Genomic DNA, 25,069 nt, shown 5'->3' with positions numbered 1-25,069 from the left:
CCTCGATCTAGTGTAACTGGCCAGACTGTGAGCTTCTGATAAATGTATAATTGTGGATTTAATTTCCTAGTGTGCACCTGTGTTGTCCATAAGCGCTGCCATCATCTTATTGTTACAGCCTGCACTTGCCAAAACAATATTAACAAAGTGGATTCAAAGGTAAGAGGATAGCAGTTTGCTAATTAGGTGCCTGCATGAACTCCTGCTCAGGCATGTGTTCTGTCTCTCTCTCTCCCTCTCCTCTTTTCTACTTCCCTCTCTCCCCTCTTCCTCTGCCCCCCTCTCCCCTCCCTCCCTCCTTTCTACTTCCCTTCTACAGTCCTTAAAGCCAGTGGTGATATTAAAATTGGAATTTCTCTCTTTTTTATGTTATGGCAGTTGTATTTCTGTACTGCGTAGCATGACCTGTCCTTGAGATTATCCCATATGTGATCAGCTGGGTATAAGTTATAGGGATTCAGTTCTACTAGTAATTTGGAGAGAGCTTTGGAAGAGTGAAAAGATCCTTGAGTTTGGCATCAGGTGACTGGAATTGGAATTCAAAATCCATCCCTTGCTAGCTCGCTCCTCTCTCACCCTCGACCTTAAAATGGAATCATTACTTCCCTCATGTGATTTTTGTGAGGATTAAACAAGGTAGAATTAATTAATGTGATGAGTATGTTACTAACTGTGAATTGTGCTTCCTGAATAAGGTGACTGTTGGCTTCCTCCAGCCTCTCAAGACCTTTCAGGGAGGATGTATATCTGTACATAAATGCTTGACCCTCACTCTTGCCACTTGTATTTGCATTCAGCTGGAGGAGGCATACATTCTAAATCCTGGAGGTAAAAAGCAGAAGGAGTATTACTGATAATTAGCAGTGGATTTATAGATGCTTGGAAATGTCTGACTCTGGAATTCAATGGTTTTTTTATTGTATTCATACAAGATTGCTAAAGAGTATACATAGAGCCGTGTTACTTTCTTTTATGAAAAAGAGGCCAGAAAAGTTTCAAGCAGGGTCGTAATTGCCCCACTCCTTGTCATGTGTGGATCTGTCGTTGCTTCAAATTGTGATATAGACTGTAGAGCATATGCCTAGTCTAATTATTTGCTGGAAGCAGTATGTGAGATTACACTTGATCTTAGCCAAAAGGCCAAAAAGTGACTGTATCTGAGATTAAACCTTTGCACTCAGATGTCAGAATACAAATGCCAGACAAAGGCTGGAGGGCCGAATAAGATAGCTACTTGCATGTCACTGTGGAATGAATTCCTTCTGTGGTTCCATGCCCTTGGGATGCCACTTCCTCCTCCCACCTCTGCCTTGTAACACAATTTCTGGAAGAACCTGTGGTGATTGCGAGTGTATGCAGCCTATAAAAGACCTGTTTAATCTTGAAGTTAAAAGGCTCTAGGAAGTAGACATGAGTGTGAGGACGTTGGCAGGGGCAGAAACACAGATGAAAAGACAATTTCGACTTCTATTTCTCTCCCCAAACGGTGAACATTCTAATGTACACCACACATTTCTGCCCAATCTTGTTCATTAGGAAATGTGCTTCGTCTGCTTAGGAAGGCCCGAGTAATTACTTGTGGCTGAGCAGTAAAATAATATACCCAGCTCAGGTGTCATAGCAACACTCTGCGTTGTGTGGGCTCCTATTACAGTTTTGACAAAAGATGTTGGTGTAGAACGTTAGCTCTTGTCTTCCTGTTTTCTTTTCACAGCTTGCTGAACAGAGGTTTGGAATCAACATCCCGCACAAGTTCAGCATCCACAACTACAAAGTGCCAACGTTCTGCGATCACTGTGGCTCCTTGCTCTGGGGGATAATGCGACAAGGACTTCAGTGTAAAAGTGAGATGCTGGGGTACTGGGTACCCACTTCTTCATGAGAACACTGGGCTGCGAGCTTTTGAAATTACATGCGTTCAGAATCTGACTTGGGACTGATAGTTTTAAATACTTTGTAAATTAATTAACATGTTAGTAGTTCTTATATTTATGTGTCCCTTGTCAGGCTGGGAAAGAGAACTACATCTGATTCACAGGTTTCCTAACCATAGAATATTAAGTCAGTTGTTAAATTCAGTGTTCTCATAAGCTGGCTATCATCTATTTAGTGCTGAGTACATACTAGTTATTGTGAGTGTAAACAGACATTTGAAAGAAGGAAAAACATGGGATGTTGGTCAGAAGTGGAAGAGGGTAGTGCGTAAGACAGCCGGAAGAGAAGCTTGGGTTGTGAGTAAGAATTGGCAGGAGAGTAGGTCTAATGACCTCACCAGAAATAAGCAGGAATTGAGTTGTAAAAGCGTAACTCAAGCTGCCCTGGGTCTTCTCGAGGAGTACTGTGGTAGAGATGGGAGGGGTAGATGGAATGAAGGACACTGAAGCTTTGGTGATGGGCTTGCACTGCAATAACTATGCCCAGTGTTTGGAGCTTTTGCCACAGTAAAGGGTGTGGGGTAAGGGCTGACCCCTCCGGATAGGAGTTGGGGTGCTCTTGGCCTTGAGTCGCCCCCCATTGACTCTTGCCGGACAATGTGGCTCTCATGGGGAGGCAGGGTTGGCATCAGTGCAACTGGATAACTAACTTTTGATGAAAGCTTGGACTTAACCAAGCCTGTCAACAAAAAGGGACTGGTCACTTGTTTTTCAGAAGGGCAAATCCTTGTACCTCTCTAGAACACCGCTTACTAATTCTTTTTTCATATAACCAAAGCAGGCAGTCGTGTATAGCTTGATCTTGAGCTGGACGGTCTCATGTGGGTGTGGGTTGCCAGCTTGGAAGTCGCTTTCTGCTTTTGTATGATTGTTGCTGACATGTGGAGCCATGCGTGGGCTCATCTGCACTGTCCTTGTCCCTCGTGGCCCTGAGGGGAGCACACCTGCACTGGTCCTGCTTTTATTGTCACATGCTGCTTTAGAAAGGCTACTGTAGGCTTGTGTGTCTCTGTACCAGCATTCCTGAGAGAGGTGGATTTCCCACGAGGCTAATGAAGCGTAAGCCTCAGAGCCCCTCCCTTGGAAGGACATGTTTTAGAGCTCTCCACTTGACTGGGGATTTCTTTTCTTAATGAGAAGAGAATTGCACTCTGAGTACATGAATTCAGGCCCCATCCAACCTGAATCTGTGCACGCTTCCAAAGTTGGGGTGACACTCCAGAAACAGCAATTGGTTTGCTGCCTCCCGTCAGCAGGGTCCATAATGAAGAAACTATCAGAACTTTCTGCTGATTAAACCTCTGGTCCCTCATCGCCCTAAGTCAGCTTCCTGTGCACAGGAGCTGAGCTTGCTTCACTCTCCTCTTCCAACTGCCGTTTACTGTGACCTTTAAAAACCTTGCTTTTTTTTTTTTCCTCCATGAAGAAGTTAGAACCACAGGCTGCAAGCACTGAGAACCACAGCCCTACAGGATGCCACGCTGTGCTACCGACCACAACAATACTCAGAAAGCCTCATGGAGAATTGTTCTCTTAGAAACACCGTTTCCATCCTGTCTGAACAGTGATCTACATGTGGCATGTAGACCGCTCCTTTTTACTGAGCGAAGGAAAAGGAGGAAGTCAATTGGCATAATTCCTTGTTATTCAGTTGAGTGAACTGTTCACTCTGATGAACGTTTTAATCTCTTTTGAATCATGCTGTTAAATCGGCAGTGACTGTTACACGTGATTTAGATGAATGTCTTTCATCAAGTCACGGTGAAAAAAAGTGTATTGGAAATCTCTTATTCTTCAGTGTGCCAGGCTTTCTGCTTCTGCACAGAATAGAAGTAGATAAAAACGTCAGGGATTGTTAGGAGTATAAGTTTAATTTTATGAGAAGATAGCATTTTTCAGCCTGTATAATTCCCCTGTCATTATCTCTCAGGCTATTAAATTCTCTTTCACAGCACATGTTGACTTGGCTCCTTTATGAATTTGGATCCCTTTCTTTTCCCTCCAGTGTGTAAAATGAATGTCCACATCCGATGTCAGGCGAACGTGGCCCCTAACTGTGGGGTGAACGCGGTGGAGCTAGCCAAAACTCTGGCTGGGATGGGCCTCCAACCCGGAAATATTTCTCCAACCTCGGTGAGACTTTGCTTTTTCCACATATCGTAATTTAGAAGTTCAGATGTGGTAAGCCCAAATGAGCACATGTGGCATAATCAAAGTTCCTAATCTCAGCAAACACAGTAAACAGATTTATTGCATTTTTAAAGAGCATTTTGTTCCACATATCAGATTCTATATGCAATTGAGACAAGAAGTAATAAGCATGCAGATACAGCAAGAAGCAGAAGAAGGATTTTTTTTTTTTTTTTTTTAAGTCAGCTTCCTGTCAGTGTGGTGTGGTAAAAAGCTTGGAATCCAGGGGTCTAGGTTAAGCTTCTGGTTGGGCCCCCAGCAGTGCATTCCCGCTGGGAACAATGGGCCTCAGCTTCCTCCTCTGTTGAAGGCGCTGAACTTGAACATTCCTGAGGTTCTCCAGGAATCCAGCAGTTCTGCAGTTTTTGTTTATGGATTGTGAATTTATCTTTCAAGTTCAGCGACAGACAGGAGTTCCTTCCTCTCAGCTCCCTGGGCCTGGGTGGAGTGGGATCAGTTGCCTTGGACATGCTTTGTCTTGCCACCTCCCTGAGTGACTTCCACCTACTGTCATCCATTAGAGCATCAGCTGCTTTCCAGGCCCTCTTCCTCTGGCTACCTTCCTGGCCGGGGTCCGCAGAGAGCTGGGAAAGAGCTATGGCTACCACTGGCATTTCTGGAAGGTGTAGCTTGATAGCCATTCAGGAAAATTCTAGACTTAGCTGTTAAATATCTCTGGGGACTTAGGAAAGGAAGTACAATCACTGTCAGGTTCTTGGTTTTCCAGAACATGTCAGCACTGAACACCCCATTTCCTTCTAGTAAAGGATAGCTGGGAGATCAGGGACTTGGACTGACACTGTATTTCTTGCTGTTTCGGAAAAGCATTGACAAAGTCCATCCAAGTCTGTCTTGTGGATACACAGGCAGGATGCTACTATAATGAGGGGAATTTTTAATACACAGGACAGCTCTTGCTGAAGAGCATAGATTAAGGATTTCAGCCCGTACCATGGCTTCTAAAATATGATTGAATAAGGTAGACCATGTGGCACAACCTCTAGGAATGGGCAGTGCCACTTGTCATATGTCATTTGAGCCAAATATCTTTAGTACTATGATATGTAATAACAGGAAAATTGAAATTACCTATCACTTGATAGTACAACATTAAAAAGAGACAGAGAATCTTAAGTTTATCAGAAGAGAAGAATGGGTTAAAAAAAAATTATTGAGAAACCCTGGCTTAGAGATTTCTGCCAATGCCAGCCCAACCAGGGGAAGTATTTGAGTGGAGGAAGTGAAATTCAAGCTGGTACAATTTTTCTATCTTTGAAAAATTTCTGATCAGAGATCTGGAGGAGAAACTATTAAAACAATTGGATTTTTAAGATGATCCATTTTATATCTTTTTTTTTTTTTTTAAGATTTTTATTGGGGAAGGGGAGCAAGAATTTATTGGGCAACAGTGTGTACTTCCAGGACTTTTTCCAAGTCAAGTTGTTGTCCTTTCAGCCCTAGTTGTGGAGGGCACCATTCAGCTCCAGGTCCAGTTGCCGTTGTTAGTTGCAGGGGGCGCAGCCCACCGTCCCTTGCAGGAGTTGAACCGGCAACCTTGTGGTTGAGAGGACGCGCTCCAACCAACTGAGCCATCCGGGAACTCAGCGGCAGCTCAGCTCAAGGTGCCATGTTCAATCTTAGTTACAGAGGGCAGAGCCCACCATCCCTTGTGGGAGTCGAGGAGTTGAACAGGCAACCTGTGGTTGAGAGCCCACTGGCCCAGGTGGGAATTGAACTGGCAGCCTTCGGTGTTAGGAGCACGGAGCTCCATCCACCTGAGCCACCGGGCCAGCCCCATTTCATATCTTGCTATCAATGTTTTATTTGGCTGAGTAAGTAAAATCCTTACAGTTTCAGGCTATTGCACAGTTGTTTAGTGCAAACATTACTTAGAAGTTGACCCAGATAAACTTTTTTAAAAATCTAAATAGGTCAAATCTCCAGGATATTAGACCTTTCATCTGTTGTTTAATGGTAGCTTGTATTATAAATGTCCCAAGGTGGACATCTGCAGTCACCTTGCCTTTAAGTAGCATCCTCACCATGACGGGGCTTGTACCAGGGAATGGGGCTGGAGAATCCACGGAGGAGGCCACACTTCTGGTAAGAAGTGTGGTGAGGCTAGAACACTCTTTCTGCTGGTGGTCAACTTTTCTAGAGAGCAAGTTGACTATCAAAAGTCTCCAAAATTAACATTTTAGCTTAAAGAACTCCATTTCCAGAAAATTCTCTTAAGAAAATAGGTTATGATGATCATGATGATAATGACGACAACACAGCTCATGTTTATCGAATGAGCCAGGCACCGATCTAAGGGCTTTACAGGCATTTAATCCTCATAATAAATCACGTGGCCGGTACTATAACATGCCCTTTGTTGGAAGAAGAAACTGAGGCACAGAGGGGACAGGTAGTAACCTGCCCAAGGTCATTGGGTGGAGCTGCACAGCTGTGACTTGAACCCATGCAGCCTGTTTGAAAGCCTAGACTCCTAATCACCCTGCTTTGAAGATTTGAATGAAAGCATGTTCACCATGGTGTTATTTATACTAGTGAAAAATGAGAGATAACCCTAGCAAGGGAATTAGTGAATAAATTGTGATGTAGCCACAAAACGGAATCTTGGGCAGCCCTTAAAATTCAGGTCCTTAAAGGAAATTTAAAGATATGGAAAATACAGACAAAAAAGTATTAAATTAAAAATGTGTTATGAAACAATTTTATATTTTTAAAAAATTAATCAAGTGGGAAGATGTGTGTGTGTGTGTGTGTGTGTGTGTGTGTGTGTGTGTAATTGTTTTCATATTTTTGTTTTTGAGAGGGCTGGTAAGACTATAGGCATTTTAAATACTTCATACTTTTGTTCATTGTTCCAGCTTTTACACTGATTTTTATTTCTATTATATAATTTTAAATATTGTATAAATAATGTTGCTTCATTCATTCTTGTCTGGTATGGAGTGGCACTTGATCCTGAGTAAACACGAAAACCTCTCTTTGTGAGACGTGGACACCAGGTGGCGCTCTTGGAATCTGACCACCTTGTAAAAGCCACCGCAAGAAACCACAGGGACCCAACTAAGGTGTTTCTATACTTGCCCATTTGAACAGAAGCTTAAACTCGGTGGCCTTAGATATATTTTTAACCGATCCTTTCCCAAATATAGTAAGTAAGCACCGATCAGGGGCTGATGCGGATAGAGTTCTGAATGGCAGACCCTGATCACACGTCAACCTGAATTGATCTTTCACGGTGGGTTGTTTTGAGGGTTAAGGCTGCAGGTGAGGTCTTCTCCATCCATAAATGCTTCATGCCCACGCTGCTATTTCTGTCTTACTGTATTCCCTCTTTTCTCTACAGAAGTTCGTTTCCAGATCAACTCTAAGACGACAGGGAAAAGAGAGCACGAAAGAAGGAAATGGGGTCGGGGTTAATTCTGCCAATCGACTTGGTATCGACAACTTTGAGTTCATCCGAGTGTTGGGGAAGGGGAGCTTTGGGAAGGTGAGTCTTGGTTTTCACTGTTTGGATTAAAGCAAGCATGTTATGTGTGTGTTGTTTGGGTGTGTGTGTATGTATACACACTCACGTTCCCTACAGGCCATTCCCTTTCTGCCCTGTGTGCCCACACCCTAAGAACTGCAAGAGTTCTCATGCTCCTTCCTTCTGCATTGCCATAGGTGATGCTTGCAAGAATAAAAGAAACAGGAGACCTCTATGCCGTGAAGGTGCTGAAGAAGGACGTGATCCTGCAGGATGACGATGTGGAATGCACAATGACGGAGAAAAGGATCCTGTCCTTGGCACGCAACCACCCCTTCCTCACTCAGCTGTTCTGCTGCTTTCAGACGCCTGTAAGTGTGCCTCACACTCACGGCCTACACGGCCTCCTTTCTGAAAGAGTCGACACAGTAAGATGTTGCATATTTCATAAAACAGAATATCGGAAACTTTGGGGGGTAATGGGCTCCCGTGGTAGGGCCGTAGGAAGGTACCCAGTGACCTCTGATGACCTCTGGGGGAATGCTGAAACCAATGAATTAACCCTTCCTTTCATGCTGTCCTGGACAAGGATCCCTTTGAGGGTTGTGTGTCATCAAAAATTGGAAAGGTCTTCATATGTAAGTTTTCTCTAGTAGAGTGACGGTTACGGAGGTCTAAGAATAGAGTAAATGTCATAGGCTGCTTATCTTGGTGACTTTGACCTTGGCTCCACTCCTAAATGCTTAAATAGAGTTTAGACCAGGGTAGGCCCAGAGAGGGCACCTTGATTTGTAATGTCCCACGACATTGCTCCTGGCCTTAATCAGGGACACGGCTCAATTCTGTGGACTGATCTGGGTTTGGAGTCTGTCTACTCTATAATGTTGTGCAATTAGGGAAGCTTTTGGCTGCAGTCAACAGAATACCCGACCAATTGTGGTTTACACAATAAACAGAAAGGATGAGTTTAGTTCATTAATACAAACTTTTTTTCTAGAGGAGTCTGGAAGTAGCAATGTTAGGGTTGGATTAGTTGCTCAGTGACATTGGGCATCTCTTTCCCTTGGGGTTTCAATTATTTGCCACTGTCTGAAACATCACATGTCGTATGGCAGTATCCGAAGCAGGAAGCATGGGAACATACACAAAAGCTGCATGGGCCACTCTCCTTTTGTCAGGGAGAGGAAAATCTTTTGAGACTTGAGTAGCCTGATCAACCTTAGCTACAAAGGAGGCTGGAAGAGCGAACGTCTAGCCAAGATAAGCTGGTGTACCATGATAGACTCCCACCAACTTTGACTCATCCCCTGGGGTGGGACACTGTGCTCCCCAGTTAGCACTGGGCTCAACACTGGGCTTCTGTTGTCAATGAAGAGGGAAGATGGCTCCTGAGAAGCCAAGAGGGTCTGCCACAGATATCTGAGTCCTCTTATCATCCAAGGGCATTCTGGAGAGTGAATTTGGGATACATTCCTTGTCTGTGCTACCACTGGGGCAGCAGAGGGTGTGGTGGGAGCAGGAACAGGACATCCCACCTGGTTCAGGGATGGTGCAGGAAAAGTAACAGCAAAGCTGGAACCAGAAGGGTGAGTTAGAATTAGTTAGGAAAAGAGAATGAAGACGCATATGCCATATAGGGTAACAGCATATTGACAGGCATAGCGCTGAACTAGAGCATGAGGTGTGAATACAGCTCAGTATGTGTGAAGTACGGAAGTGGAGGAGAGGCTGGTGAGAACTGAAACTGTAGAGGTACCCAGCACCAGGCTATGAAGGGCCTTGTATGTTGCATTAAGAAGCTTGGGTTTTAGTCTATGAGCAAATGGAAGAAATTTAAGCAGAGAAATGACATTCCAGATTGCACTTTCAACTGTAAAACTAATTTTTGTAATAGGTAATATAAGAATCCTCCAAATGTCCATATTCTTTCTCTTAAAGAAACAATTACTAATTTCATGTGTAGCCTTTCAGAGAACTTATTGCACATGAAAGCATACATGCATACCACATATATACATTCATATTTATTTTGTAAAAGACAAATGGTAGTATACATTCCCCAGCATTCGGTACCTTAGTTTTGTTCTGAAACTGTAATAATATATCTCGGAGATTGTTTCATACTTGTACATAGCTAGCTGCCTCATTTTTAATGGCTGCATAATAGTCCATTTTAAGAACACGACACAATTTATTTAACTTGTTTCCTATTGTTATATATTTAGTATATATTTAGTAATATATATATTTAGTATATATAGTTATATATTTTACGTAGTCTTTTATTTCAATCAATGTTGCAGTGAGTCTCCTTGTGCCTTTTTCTTTCCTTTTTTTATTAACTTAAATTATTAAATTATTAATTTCAGGTGTACAAAACAATGTAATAGTTAGACATTTCACCCCTCACACGGTGATAACCCCCTCCCCAATCCATTGTCTCTCTGGCCTCATATATATCTATTAGAATTCCATTGATTCTATTCCTTATGCTGTACTCCATATCCTGTGACTATATATATATTAAATTATAGTGGACATACAATATTATTCAGCTTCACCCTTGTGCCTTTATCTTTACATACTGTGCTATTGTTTCTATATGATACATTACCAGAAGTTGTACTGCCTGGTCAGAAGTATATGCATTTAAATTTTTGACTGAGTCCAATCGGCCTTCTCCTCCATAGTGGTTAAAGATAGCTAACAGTTTTCAACCTATATGCTAGGCACTGTTCTAAGTGATTTATGCGTATTATCTCATTTAACCCTTATAGTCACCCTATGAAGTAAGTTCTGTTACCATCACTCCCATTTTACAGATGAGGAAACTGAGACACAAAGAAGTTTAGCTTTTAAGTGGCAGAGGTTTTGACGCCAGGCAATCTGACTGCAGAGCCCAGGCTCTTACCACTTGCTTGCGGAATTTCTAAATTCACACTCCCAAACCATGTATGAACAGGCTGATTTCCCCCACCCTCCCACCACTGCATGCTACCTGTCATTTTGATGACTGGAGAAATGTAAAAGAATGGCTTCTTTGGAGTCCCAGTTTGCATTTCTCTGACTGTAAGGCTGAGCATTCACATAAGAGTCATCTGTGTTCAAATCTTTGTTGGAAAAGACACACGTGCAGCCTGGAGAATGAGAGGAGTAGAGAAGACTGCAAGCTGGGAGACGGGAGGATATATTAAAGGGGATGAACAGTGTGGATTTCTGCGCTGTCCAATCATGTCAGAAGGAGCTGGAGAGTCAACTGATAGTTTTTTAGGCCAGGGTTCCCCCTGCCCTGCTTCCTCCTCATGGTCTGGGCTCCTTGAGGCCACACCCTCCTGACCTCATGGTCTGCTGCTCCCCCAGACAGCCCTGGATTCCATGCTGCCCCTGCCGCCTTGCCACTGCTTCTCTGTTCCCCCGTTTGGGGTCCATGGTTCTACCTGTCCTCCACTGTCACCTGGAGTATCCCCGAAATGCTAGTTGCTGTGCTTTACTTACATAAAGCCCTCCCCTGGCCTGCCCGTCATCCAGCTCTTTTCTCAGAGAGGAGTTGAGTGACAGCTCAGGCTTGAAACACCCTTGTGAAGAAGGACGGTACCATTTGGTGGGTGGTACTGGTCGTCTGCCTGAATTTCAAGCTCGTGCCTCCTGCTCATACCATGAATCAAATAGCAGGACAGCTGCAGCTCAGGTCCTGAGCCAAAGAGTAGACGGTTTCCTGTGACATTAGGTTAGATGATCTCAATCAGCTGACAACCTTTGAGTCAGACAGTTGATAGGCATTTAGTGAACTTAGTCTGGTCATCCAGTGGCTGTTGTTTCAAGCTACTAGAATGAATAAATAAAGTGTCTCATACCCAACGCGAGGGGACTTTTACCTACAAAAGGAAATCCCTGTGATTGTGTAGAAGTAGTCAGGTGTCAATTAGATTGCATTATGGTGGAGTAGAACAAGAAATTAACCTGAAGAGATTGGGAGCCCAATGAAAGCAATCTGTACAATGCAGAATGTTCCAGGAAAATATAAATTAGGCAATACACCAAACTATGAGTGGCCATGTGGGATTTCAACAGCATTCAACAGGTTAAGCCTTCATTAGTATGGGTGGTCTATTTTTCCTCGTGACAGTTTCATGTGTGGCCACAAGGTGGCAGTCGTTACTGCATGGTGATTTTTATTTCTCCACCAGAGATAGGAACTGACAGTAGGGTTTAGAATTTGGGTTTGCGGTAGATGTCTCCAAAGGAAAGGATAAAGGGAATTCTCTCCTGCCCTAAGTCCAGTGGTGGGAACCAACTTAAAAGAATCAAGTGAGTTTTTCTCATGCTGAGATAGATATATATATATATATATATATACAATTTTCATTTTGCTATAGTTTGTTGCTTCTCTCAGGTGTGCAAGGTGTCAGACTCCATAATACGCATGTCATTTGCTCACTGTGCGTCTGTCCATCTGTCAGAAATCCTCAGTGACTATCCCCATTCGTTGTTGAAAACCTAATTAAACAAAAGGAAATGTTAGTTGCTGTGAGAAATTACAGCAGGTAGATTATTACTTTTTAGCTACTTGGTTTGGCAGGCCATGGCGTCTAAAATGAGATGCTAACCAGTGTGTAACACTGGGCTGTAACACTCTCCCCTGAAGAATTTTGAAGTGAGGTGTTGGAGTCACTCCCCAGCTGTTTGCGAAGTCTCATTTCATTGTGAAGACCATAAAGAAGCATTCCTCTCATATCCAGTCCTGTGAAATGAGTGTCTCTGAAGCCCAGAGAAAGGGAGAAGGGAACTTGCAGAGGGTCCCTTAGAATGTCAGACGGTAGAGACGAGGTTCAGCTCTGTGTCAGGCTGACTCTCTGGGCCCGGTCTCTGTGCTCTGACCCAGCAGTCCTTTCATACATTAAATCTGAGGTGCTGGTGACATATCAGCAGGAAGTTGGGACAGTGCTGGCACTGGGGTCTAGTTGCCACATTTTGGTCATTGAATCATCATCTGCCTAAGCAACTCCTGTCTGCCCTTCTACCCTGGCTGCCCTCCAGCCTGCTGGCAGGGAAGCAGCATTGCCCTTGGAAATGGAAGAACTCGTTCTTCCAACTTTGTTTTTCCTCTGGCCGAATGGCTTGAGTCTACCTGAAAATTCCTTTGAGCCTTAACGCTCTCATGGTTAAAATGAAAGCAGGATTGGTGTGAGGACCAAAGGAGAGGATGCAGAACCGCTTTGTACACATGCAACACCACTTAAAAGTGAGTAGGCTCATTGTGGCGATGACTACCTCCTTCCTACGCCAAAGAAAGTTGTCCTGGGGCTTCCCCAGTGGCCAGCACAGACCCCACGGGGAGGGTGTAGGAAACACCCCAAAGGAGGAATTCTGGAACTCTTTCTGGTTCTTGGAAGAAACAAAAAGAGAAAATTTCATATATTAGATAATTTATTGAGTTTGCTATGTAGGATTATGAGCCTATAAATTATTGCCTCTGACTTTTTCATAATAATACCTGCTACTTGCAAGACTATCGTTAAAGTGGCGTCCTCGTAAGTTTCTGATAATATTGTAAGTCCTAATAGTTTGTGAATAATTTGATAATCTGTATCAAGACTCATAAAAATGTTTATATTCTTTGATCTGTTTTCATTTCCGATCATCTAGCCTAAGAAAACAACATAAAGAGTATTAAAAAAATGTTACACATAAAGATGTTTAATTCTCAGTGCGTTATTTATAATGGAAAAATGTTGGAAACAACGTCAGCATTCAGCAATAGGAGTTTGCTTAAATAATATAGTATTTGATGAAAATTTTCAGCCCGTAAAGAGATAATTAATTATTCAGCAGTTAAATGATTACGTGTCCGGCGCTGTCATAAGCACCTAACATGTATTATTTATAGCATGCAGCTCTTGCCACAGCCCTGTAAGCTAGGTACAATTGTTATCTTCATTTTGCTGAGTGATAAAGTGAAGCACTGAGGAGTTAAGTCACTTGCTGAAAATTCAATATGGTAAGTGGTGGAACTAGGAGGGTAGAGCCCAGGAAGTAATATAGAATTTATGATGATGACTGGTATGTATCTCCATCAGGTTCTACCCAAGACAGTAAACTGGCAAACATGGCCTGTCCTCCAAAAAAACTAGAAGGAATTCATGCCAATAAACTACGACGGACTGTATGGAGCTAGTGAGATTATGGATGGCTTTTTTCCCTTTTTCTATTTACCAATTTTGATGATGTGGTTATATTTCTTTGGCGGTGGAAGCGGGAGGAGTCAGGCATTATTAGGCCAGGAGGGCCCGTCCCAGGGTCCAGTCCCAGTGGGTGCTGCTGTCCCCACTCCGTCAGGTTAAATTCCCTTCACACTCCTTTCATCTTAATCAGTGACTGTTGTGTCAGCAGCTGGGCCTCTTGGCATTTATGGCCTGGAATCCGGGTCTCCCCCACCCCCGGCTCCCAGGGGCTCTCTACTGAGTTTCTCCTCCTGGCGCCCTCAGCTGAGTGCCCAGAGAGAGAAGAACAAAGACTCTGCAGTAGCAGGAGGGGGAGTGGCAGAGTGAATACTGGTCAGATGCTTCAGTCTTTGTTCAGAGACCCAGTTTATTGAAGCAAAGGTTTCCATTTGGAAAACATGAGACACGCCATGCCGGGGCCCAAGAGCTGCCTCTCGGCTGCAGGACCTGGGGCCAAGTCTGAGAGATGAGCCACTGCAGAGCCTCGTGCTTTTGGGAATACTCACGTTTGTGTTTGCAACGTGCTGCACTCAGGTGGGCCACCGAATGCATAGACCCTCCCTTTACAGGGACAGAAGCTCAGTGCTTTCACCTCCCACCCGTTCCTCTACCTGTCGGTTCTTTCCTCACAATATCCGGGCTACTGATGGAGTGTCTTTAGGGTGTCAGCCGGTAAGGGTCATACACAAAGCAGGGTGCCCGGAGCCCCTCGCAGGAGCATAGCTTTCCTTAAGAAGACACGCCTCCAGTGTCCGTCAACAAAGCAGAAATCCTACCTTTGACGGTTAGGGGGTCTAGGAATCTTGTGAACTTCATGATGTCAGTTTACACAGCTTGTGCAAAATGATTTCAGGATACTTCATTAAATGATACTTAAAGTATATTATGAAAATCACCCCCAGCAACAGGAGTGCAAGGAGCACTCTTTTCTCTGTATTCTTTTCTCCACTGTTGTTGTATTAATTAATAGCAAAGGAGTGAGTGAGTGTGTGTGTGTGTGTGTGTGCATGTGACCGACAGACAGACAAGATAGATAGCAAGAAGCAAGATAGTCATGTGGCCCTGGAATGAATCTTTCAGAATTTCATCAGACAGGGGACTACATTGCCACCTTCAGCGTGAGAGCTCTGAGTTCTAATTCTGGCTTAACTAATAAGCTCCCTTCTCTTTAGGAAGATTACCTGCCTTTGATTTTTTTCCAGATAAACACCTCCACCGAAATCCTATGTTCTTCCTTCAGGAACCCATTAGCAGAGATACCTCCAGAAAGTGACCCTCAGCTGGCTTTGTGCACGTGGGGGGTGGGAGCCTGCCCCTCAGCCCTGCACAGCCCCGCCTGGCCCTGACTGCATTCCAGCCCCTCCAGCTCTCTTTCCTTTCCTAAGTGTTCAGTGAGCATCTGGCAGTGGCAGCCAGGCCCGTTTGTCTGCTGAGCTGCTGCCAGCAGCTGGCCTGGCGAAGGAGAAGGCATTCTTGGCCCCTGGAGCAGCCTTACCCATTGTGCTCTGAGTCGCAGGGACATCCCGGGCAAGAGGAAGGCCCTGTGTTGGTGGGTTAGGTGAGGAGAAGGTGAGTGCAGCCCACAACGCTGGAAGCCTTTCCCCTCTGCATGGAGCAGGGTTCCGAAGAGGTCTCTGTTAATGCCTTAGCATAGCTGGTCGATTTTTCGAGCCTACCTGGTATTGGCTTTGTGGAATGGGTGCATGAAGAATGACATTGCGGCAGCAACTGCTGTTCTTTGAGACACTGGAATACGTTCTAGATGCTTATGTTTGTTACCAATGTGTATAAAACTGTGCATTTTGGCATTTTATAATATAAATATCTGTTGAGTGAAATACTTCATTGAGTACCCAAAACAATACAGGGAGGTGTAGGTACTATTATCCTCATTTTAAAGATCTGGGAACTGAGGTCCAGAGGGGTTAAATAACTTGTGCCAGGTCACACAGCAAGCAAGAGTCACATCATGGATTCTTAACCAGGTCGCCCAGCTTAATAATCTATATCATTTCCGTTATACCACAAATAGAAATGTGTTCTCTCTGGAATGTGTACAGCTAAGAATAGTGACATTAGGCTGGAACAAAGGCAGTTTTTCACTATATATATATATATATATATATATATATATATATATATATATATATATATAGTTTTGTGGCCTTTTATGAAATAGCTAAGGATAATTTCTCTTATATGTTTGGAACTAGGTTTCCTCCTTTTCCTGAGCAATGACTGCCACAAATACAATTTGGTCTGCTATGGGTCATTTGTTGTAGTTTGCCTTTGGCTCAGATCAAAATAGAAAATGAGCCAAGCCAGAACATGGTGTTTCCCAGTTGGGCATATTCCCAGCTATTAATAGAGTTCCATCTGGGTACAAAATGCACAAAGGCCAACTCCAGTCTTTGGGTTTCTTGGGGGATTATTTGGGACCTCTGCCTCCATCCTCTTGGGCTTCCAGTCTTTCCGACATTCTGTGGGTAAACAGGGCCATGAAAATGAGTTGGGAATGAGAGAACCTGAAGTTCACACTGTTCCTTTGGCTTTGTCTATTTGGGTAGGACTGCCAGGATACTCAGTGTGACAAAAGGGTTTGAAAGGCTTCGTGTGTTTTTCAGTTTGAGGTTATTCCGTTGTAACTGGCCTTGACATCGCTTGCCACAGTCATCATTGATGACCTAGCAATCATGTAGACCCGCCACCCCCGTGTTTGGTAAGATGACTCATGGATTGTGTGTAATCTCCTTAGACGTATCTGAGACTTGCCAGGGTCAAATTTGGCCCCATGTTTCCCTGTGATGGATGGAGATCTGTGGTGGGGAGTCTTGGTTATGGTTTTCCCTGACTGGGACTGGGAACTTGCCAAACCATAGATAATCTGGCCTCCACAGGGCCCTGTATTGAAGCACTGGGCTTGAAGTGCCTGGAGCGGCTCCAGGGATGAGAATGGGGTGGGCTGTATGCCAAACAGTTTAGTGAAAAGTCCATCAATACAGGATCACACTGATTGAGTGCACGGCAAAAGAAACAGTTCTTTTAATCCTCGGTCTAGTTGGGAAGAGAAGATAAAATAGATGGAACGGCAGTGTGCGGTAGTTAGCATGGAGCAAACATAGTCATTATACTACAAGAGGAAAGGTCGTTGAAAATGAACACTGACCTGTGGGGGACAACCTCACCTCCTTGCCCATCTTTTCTCAGAAGTGCAACCAGAGTGCTGGCAGACTAACAAACCAACTAGCACCTGAGTTTTAAGCAGTGTCGTGGGGTGGCCTGAAGTGTTTCCATGGGAAGTTCGGTTGACTCCTGCCTTGACTGACTGGGGCCTTCAGGCCAGGGCCTGAAGCTACACCTGTGAGTGGCTGCTGGGGGCCCACCCCACCCAGAAAACAGAATCACGCAGTGTAAAACGCTGACTGCTCTGGTAGAAACCACAGACCATAATGTTTTAGTTTTGAAATACTTGAGTTTTCCATAATTACTTCATCCCTCGTAAGACCCCAGCTGTGTCCATCTCCTCTAGGCTCCAGAACATTCCAGGGCCTCCCACAGCAGAATTAGCCCAGTCAGTATAAACTTAGCCCACTTGGAAGACTAGAGAGTTGCCCACTGACAGGTGAGGACCGAAGATGTTCATTCATTCGGCAAAGGTTCATAATGTAGCTGGTCACCGTAGCAGTTTGGGGATTACTGTTTAGGACAGGCTCAGAGCTGCCATCTGCTTAGAAGGGCCTTGTCCTGAAGCTACATTTGCATAGGAAGTACACCTTTTGCTTTGCATGGGGTACAGTGAATTTAGAACCTGATGGGGGTTATTGGGAGGCGGCCCAAGCTATTGGCACTGCCTCTGCTTGGGAATGGGCTCCCTATCCCCAGTGGGCTTGGGGGACCCACAGCAGGAGGTGTAATGGGAAGAGCAGCAGCCCACCATTGCTATTTGTACAGCCTTCCTTGTCCTGCTGGTTGATTGGTCTCTTCTTTGACAGCCCAGCAGAAGGCTGCGGGGACACCGTGCCCCCCTCATGAACCTGGCTGCCATCGAGGCTGAGTCTGCTCTTCCTGCTTTCTGTTGTCAGCTAATACTTTGCAGACCCTCCCTGCTCTGCTGGAGGCTTTTCTTGTGCCCAGTCCCCCCTTCAGGGCCACCCAGGGAGTTCCTGTTTGCTTTCTGTGAGAGGCATCCAAGTTTTCGTATATTTGTATGGCAAGAGCACGCTGTATTTCAAGCTCACTCCTACCCAATTCTTTAGGACAGTCTGTAATGATTTATCGCATAGGTGTTACGAAAGGAGTCTTAGAACTCTTCCCACAGTCTCTTAATTCCATTCTTACAGTGTTTTGATATTTTGAACATTGAAATGATGTCACATATAATTCCCGACCCAAACAAAAGAGGAAAGCCCTTCCAGCAAAACTCCTCCCCTCCCTGTCACCTGGTTTTCTCTTCCTGTGCTGTGGACCATGTCTGCTTCCTTGTTCTTCCTCCTCCTCTCTCACCTCCTCACTCCCAGGGGTCACTCAGCCCTGGTCCCCTTGTGAAGTGGGAGCTAGCCCATGCCCACAACCAGCCCAGGTCTCTAGCCAGTAGTGAAAGGAGGGTCAAGATGAATTAGACAGAACGAACAAAGTGGGGACCAAATATGGTGGAGTTGGCTGAGAGACTAGTTCAGTTTCTTTTCTGGAAGCCTGTAGAATTGAGGGTCTGATCAATTAACTTGATTTATTCCTCCTTACTTGGGCTGCAGGACAGATCTGAAGCAGGAAATTCCCTTCCGCCTGGCTCAGAACTTTATCCCCACCACCTTGACCCTCACCAACAGGTCTAATAGTTTTAATAATCAAATTGCTAGTGAATTTTCAACCTTTCCAGCAAAACAAACAAAAACAAAAAAAAACAACCAAACAAAAAACTTGTTTGCATAGTATGATGTCATTTTCGCACTACTGACATGGGGAGAGGGGTCATCCTTGGTTATGAGGGGCTGTCCTGGCATGGAAAATTAGCAGCATCCCTGGCCTCTACTCACTAGCAGCAACTTCCTCATTGAGACAACCCAAAATGCCTCCAGACATTGCCAGATGTCCCCTGGGAGGAAGAGTCTCCCCACTTGAAAACCACTACCTTACATGAATGTCAGGTGGTCTGTCCTCGATAGGAGAAGTCAAGTGCACTAGAAGACCACGTTACTTTTTTAGTTGTTGTTGTTATTTTTTTATTTTTATTTTTATTTTTTTTTAATTAATTTATTGGGGTGACAATTGTTAGTAAAATTACATAGATTTCAGGTGTACAATTCTGTATCACATCATCTATATATTACATTGTGTGTTCACCACCCAGAGTCAGTTCTCCTTCCATCACCATATATTTGATCCCCCTTACCCTCATCTCCCACCCCCCAACCCCCTTACCCTCTGGTAACCACTAAATTACGTTCCCCAGATTAATTTTCAAAACCCCGTGGCCATCTTGTGGTTACTGATTGTTTTCTAATCCCCTCACTCACTTTTTACCGACCAAAGCAAAGTGTGACAAATCTTCCTTATAAGATATAAGTGTTATCTTTTTTTTTTTTTTCCTGAATTTGTAGACAGGCAGACTTCCTGTTTCGGGGCCCCTAACTGCTATCAGTGGCTGCACTGTGGCACTTGCAGGGACTGGGAGGGGACAGCGGAAGTATAGGAGGTCTGTGGAATGTAAGTAGGGTTAGCTAACTGCCAGCGGTTCTGAACACTGAGGCCTGCTGTGATAAGACAGAAATAGCAGAGCCTGGGGGCATCTAGAGAGCAAAAGATTAGCTCAGTGAGCATATATTTAAAATTGATTGTGTTTAAAAGCAAGCAATTGAAAAAGTGCAGCTTCTGTTGTTTTGGTGTTTAATCATTATGCTTTCACTTTACCACCAAGGCATAGAATCAGTGGCATTTTATGAAAATCATCATCCCTACCCTGAACTTACACGGATGCCTCTCTGTGATAATCAAAGCTTTAAGAAACATTTGTCAACAGTGTTGAAAAAAATGTGTTGGTAGTAAAACAAGTGTGCTTTGGGAAAAGCAAACTGCTGTTTTCTTTCTTTTGTTTTCCATACACAGAAATGTCATTTCATCTTAAAGGTACATACCTCAGTTGCTCTCTTTAAAACTGAGTGGTCTCTAAATATTCCAAGTTAAACCTTAGCCACTATAGACATCGGCCATTTCTATGTTGAATGGCAATATTGCATCTATCTTGTATTTTTAATTCAATTCAGTAGATGTTTACTGAGCACACACTATGTGCCAGGGACTAAAGATACAAGTCCTATAGATCTGTCATCCAGTTGCATTCAGCCAAGGATCACCCTAAACACAGATACCTATAAAACCATGTGATAGAGAGAAGAAAGTCATAACTTGGTCCTTGGGGAGGGTGGAAGGGCTCCCAGAGCAGGGACTGTCTGAGCTGTGCTTTGAAGATAAATAGGAGCCCTACAATAACAGGATGGGGGAGGAGACAGGTCTCCCAGACAGAGGTAACATTAATGGAAAGGCGCAGAGAATTAAAATGTGTGATGTGCCCAGGAATCCCCAAATGACTTGATGCAGCAGGACTGTAGGCAAGGAAATGTGGGTAGTGATGAAGAAGCAAAGCCATAATGGGTCTGATATCCTTTGCTAAGGAGCTGAAAGGACTTGACAAATCAAGGAGCAACATAAGGTTTGCATTTGAGGAGTTCTCTGGTGGCTGTCTGCAGAAGGAGAAGAAAGAGGTAGCAGACGTGGGAAGGATGCTGAACCGGTGTTCTGTTGGACCTGCCTACTCCAAGGCAGTGGTCATGGGAGTGAAGTCAAAGAAACACTAAGGAGGCGTAATGAATAGGACTTTTTAGGATAAGAGAGGAGGGGCCAGAGTTCTGGCCGTTGGGGAACCTGGGGGAATGGAATATGATCAATTTCATTGCAAGAAATCCAGTGTTAAAATGCTCGTTGCTCAGAAACATGGTTCGGATGGGAGATTAGATTTTGGTGTCATCAGTATCCTCTCGGTATAGTAGAAACTGTAATTTAAAATATTTCAGTAGGTGTTTATAGATGGGCAAGAGAGGAGAACTGAAAAGGGAATTCTAAGCAAGAGTGGAGAAGGGTGGGAAAAAGTCCAAAAGAAGAATCAGAAGGAAGTGATTTCATAGGAGGGAGAATCAAGTGCCAAGATGAAGTCAGTTCACCAGAAGATTCAAAGCTGTCCATTGGATGTGGGGTGAGGTTTTTGGTGTTGCCATCTTGGTCTCTGCTCTCATCCTCGAGGGTTTAAAGGGCCCATCTGAACTCCATTTAACATACTGAAGCTTCTCTACAAACTTAATACAGTGTTCTCTCTTCTGGGTAAACTTTTTAATCTACTTCTGATTAGTTTGCCCTTCATCTGATTAGACTCTGCCTCTTTTACTTCGGTCTCCCTGCCTTTATAGTAAGGTCTGCATCTTTCATCCTTGATGGACCGTGAACATCAGTATTTCACCCATATTGCCAAAAGGGTTTGGGAGGAGATTGTGGGGGAGTCATTTGCTTGAACACATCTTGTTCTCCAGCCAGAGGGGCCAAGGAGAACATGTTGAGGCTGCACTGGAAGGACAAAACTCAGAAGAGCGTGTGGAGTGCACACTCCAAACGGAGACTCCAGCAAGCACTGCCTACTGCAGAGCAGAGGAAGCAGCAGACGGGTGGCCAGCAGGTCCCCAGGCACCATCTCGAGGCAGATAGGGAATATTCTTGGCCAGGTTCACTACTTCTCTAACTGGGCAAAATGTTTCATCAGACAACCGTAACCCAGAATCTCCTCCTGTGAGGCAGAAACGGCTCCTTCATGTACAGATCAAAGGAAGGGCTGAAATCGTGGCTGCTTTGAGAGGTTGCAAGTTTAGGAACCACTGTCATGAAAAAATGATGTAAATAAGTAAAATGGCATTTTTGCTCTTTATTCTATTCCCCTATACAAACTCTCTGAGATGCCTGTTTTTCCAGGCTAATAAAAATGATTTTTATTATAGTATAGGGAGTAGGCTATTAATATCATGTCTTCTTATGTCTGTTAACTTAATTAGAAGTCCAGCTAATTGTAGGACTCTATAGAAATGGCATTGGGAATAGTATGCAACTGTTAAAAAAATCATGCTTTTGATGACTAAGTGCATCAGGAATTATTAAGTAATATAGGTGAAAAAGGAAGGCTATGTTTTTTCTTCTCTTCTTTAAACATGCGATAGAGTGTGAAGTATAAGTAGGACATAAGGGGAAAATACTATTTAAAATCACCTTGCAAATTTCGTATTTGCCCTGAAATCTTTAGTTCTTTGGACGCTAAAAGCCATAAATAGTTTTGTTTCTCCTTGCATTTGGACTTCTATCTCTGGGTATCAAGATTATAGGTGATTTTATTTTCATTTTGTTTATTTTTCCTCAATTTTCTTATGCATTTACTTTATAATTTCATTTGAGCTATAAACATATAAAACGTTTATAAGCAGAGAAAAACCAAAACTTTATAAATAAACGGAAATGAAGTAGCATCAAACAGACCCACTTCTCTTTTTGAACTCTTCCATGAACTATTTTAACGATGAGCAAGGGACCTTCACTTCTTTGCACTTTATTTACATAAAGTGGATGGATAGAACTAACCTTGGCACTTTGTTCCAGCTTTTCTAATCTTCTGGTTTAAATTGTATCAGGAAACAAAAATGGCCCCCTGCATGTTAGTTCCCAAAGGGTTTGATTAACCCTTACCAAGGTCCAGGCATTCTGCTTGATGGCGTTAGAGATACATCAGTTAGCATCTGGGCTCTGCCTTCAAAGGTCTCAGGTCCTCCATAGAAAACAAGACCAAGTGCACAAAACCAGTGCAGCCCAGTACAGTGATACTGGGCAAGATACGTGTGGACCAGAGATGCCAGAGGGGCTCCGCCAGGAAGGGAGGACCTGCGCTCCGACTTTGCTATGTCCCTGATCATATGTTTACTGGTTATTTATTCTTTAAGAACATCCCGGCCCAGATGCTTCACAGTGTGTTGGACTGCAAGTTAGATTGCCTCATTTTTTTCCCTGGCCTGGTGTAAATGCCAGTAAGCCTTGTCGAGTTTCATTACAAGGGATGGCCAGAGTCTGTCCAGTTTACCGAGAAAACACTTGGTCTTTGAAAAGAGCCATGTGTTCCTCCAGGTTTGAATTGCAAGTTCCTAAGGGCGTATTATATTGGAGACATATTTGTCCTTCCCAAAGACTAGTCTCTGAGCTCAGACAGGATGTATCATGCCCATGGGCTTGACAGAGGGGTTGCTGGGCAATTGAATTAAGGTCCGATATCTTTAGGCTGCACAAAATGATAAGTCAGAAAAATAAAAGAGAAGAAGCCATTGGATTCTCTCTCCTTGTTTCTTCCTTGAAGGCTTTGTAATCGTTCTTAATGTGGTTAAATTTGTTTCCAGTTCAGACATGGTGCAATCAGATTTCCTCACGAGGGTGCTTTTCCCCTGTGACCCCTTTGAACGTCAGCAACTGTTTCCTGTTGATATGAACTCCCTATTCACCCGCTAGATGACTTCGTCAGAGAAAAATTATAAAGCAAGGGGCACTTATGAGAAATTCAGGTCTATTACTGGAGGTTTCCTTTTCCTGGTCCACAGCCGGTGATTAGCACTCTGCAGCTTTTGATACAGGGTTGATGTGTTATTCATTTAGAAATAATTCCAAAGCAATTCTTAGAACTTGGGCAAATGAGGCTAGATGTGGCTCCCAGCTCGACATTGCTTCAAAGCCATGATTAAATTAGTTACTAACTTTCGATGTTGTTTGTAGTCTTTGAATTATTTCCAAAAGGTAATAGGCATCTTCATTGTGTCTTCAAATGAGATTTACATCGGTAGATTGTAGGGACTATGGATTCCTGCTTTAAACAGAAAAATCTTTCTCCTGTTGATAAAAATGAATCAACTTTATAGATGAGGAGAATAGCTACTACAAAAAGTCTCACTTGGTATAATATGCTTGCAGTCCATAGGGAAGCATGTTTGCTTTGCAATAATAATAATGATTATGATTATAAACTCCTAAAATAGAGAATATGCATTATCATCTGATGTTACAAAATTGAAAGACTTGTTGGAACTGAAACTTTGGTTAACGTGTTTTGGTTATCAAATCTAGTTTTGTAACCCCTTGCTTAGTTATCACTTCCCAGAATGAAAAGCCCTCCTTACCAGATCAAGGTCATGACCATGTGGTATCAGGAAACGCCCCTTCACCACAGCAGCTAACCTCCGCGTCCTCCTTGAACCCTCTAGATCCCCGTTCCACACCAAGTCAGGGAGCTGCTGCAGCTGCTGTTTCGGCTGCTATCTCATTCCGTTTACCTACCAGTCTGAGACTCCCTGCGTGAGGCACCATCTCTGACTCCACAGCAGGCAACTTACTGCCAAGTATGCTGCAGCTCCCTGCAAGGGGCCGGAACCCCAGGGGCAGATGGCCATGGAGGCTGAAGTGGTGGTGATAATGGAGGTGGTAATGATAGTGGGGATAATAATAATAGTTGCTAACATTTATTGAACACCCCCTGTGTGCCGGGCACTGTTTGAAATTCTTAGCTAAAGTCATTTCATCGTCACACACCTGTGAGTTCAGTCCTCTTGTTATCCCCATTTTGCAGATGAGAGTTTTGAGAGAGAGGAAATAAATACGGCACAGTGGAGCTGCTTTTGCATCTCAGCCCTCCTGGCTCCAGAGCCACGGCCCTCACCGCCACACTGTGCTTCTGCTTGTAACACCACACTTGGGTGCTGTGCACAGGTCTCCTGGAGTTAGCTTGGCCCCTTCATGTAATGTAGTAAACAATGGCTTCTGTTCGCTGAGATTCTTTTCTGAGCCTGATGCTGTGCAAGGTACTTTACTTCTGGTTTAATCCGTACACAATGCCTGTAGTTAAAGGTATTATTACCCCAGATTTATAAATCAGGAAACCTCCTACCCCTTAAAAATTGGTGTGTGATGCAGTTAAAATTCTCCTAGTAGCAAGTAACAGAAAGCAACTTAACCACAGTCATGCAAAAAAAGGAGAAGTGAAAGTAAAGGGTATTTCATGGAACCTGGGCAGAACTTGGCCAGGTCTCTTCAGGGATCTGAAATGAAAAGACAGGAGAAACCCAGGTTTTCCTTCTGGGCTCACTCATGCTCCCTAATCTCTTGTCTGTGCCTCACTCTGT

The 25,069-nt window shown here is 43.8% G+C and overlaps 1 protein-coding gene across 1 annotated transcript in view; it reads left to right on the top strand.

Moving 5' to 3' along the window:
• The window catches only part of PRKCH (protein kinase C eta), a 214,035-nt gene that overhangs the window by 122,423 nt on the left and 66,543 nt on the right, over positions 1–25,069 (top strand). The window contains exons 5-9 of the mRNA XM_033107515.1: positions 71–159; positions 1,715–1,844; positions 3,940–4,067; positions 7,486–7,629; positions 7,806–7,979. Coding sequence (XP_032963406.1) covers positions 71–159; positions 1,715–1,844; positions 3,940–4,067; positions 7,486–7,629; positions 7,806–7,979 — 665 coding nt within the window. The remainder of the gene's footprint in view (positions 1–70; positions 160–1,714; positions 1,845–3,939; positions 4,068–7,485; positions 7,630–7,805; positions 7,980–25,069) is intronic.

The sequence above is a fragment of the Rhinolophus ferrumequinum genome, chromosome 6 (assembly GCF_004115265.2).
Source record: "Rhinolophus ferrumequinum isolate MPI-CBG mRhiFer1 chromosome 6, mRhiFer1_v1.p, whole genome shotgun sequence".
NCBI lineage: Eukaryota > Metazoa > Chordata > Mammalia > Chiroptera > Rhinolophidae > Rhinolophus > Rhinolophus ferrumequinum.
Note: the sequence above shows the minus strand (reverse complement) of the source record. Positions and strands in the feature narration are given on the sequence as shown.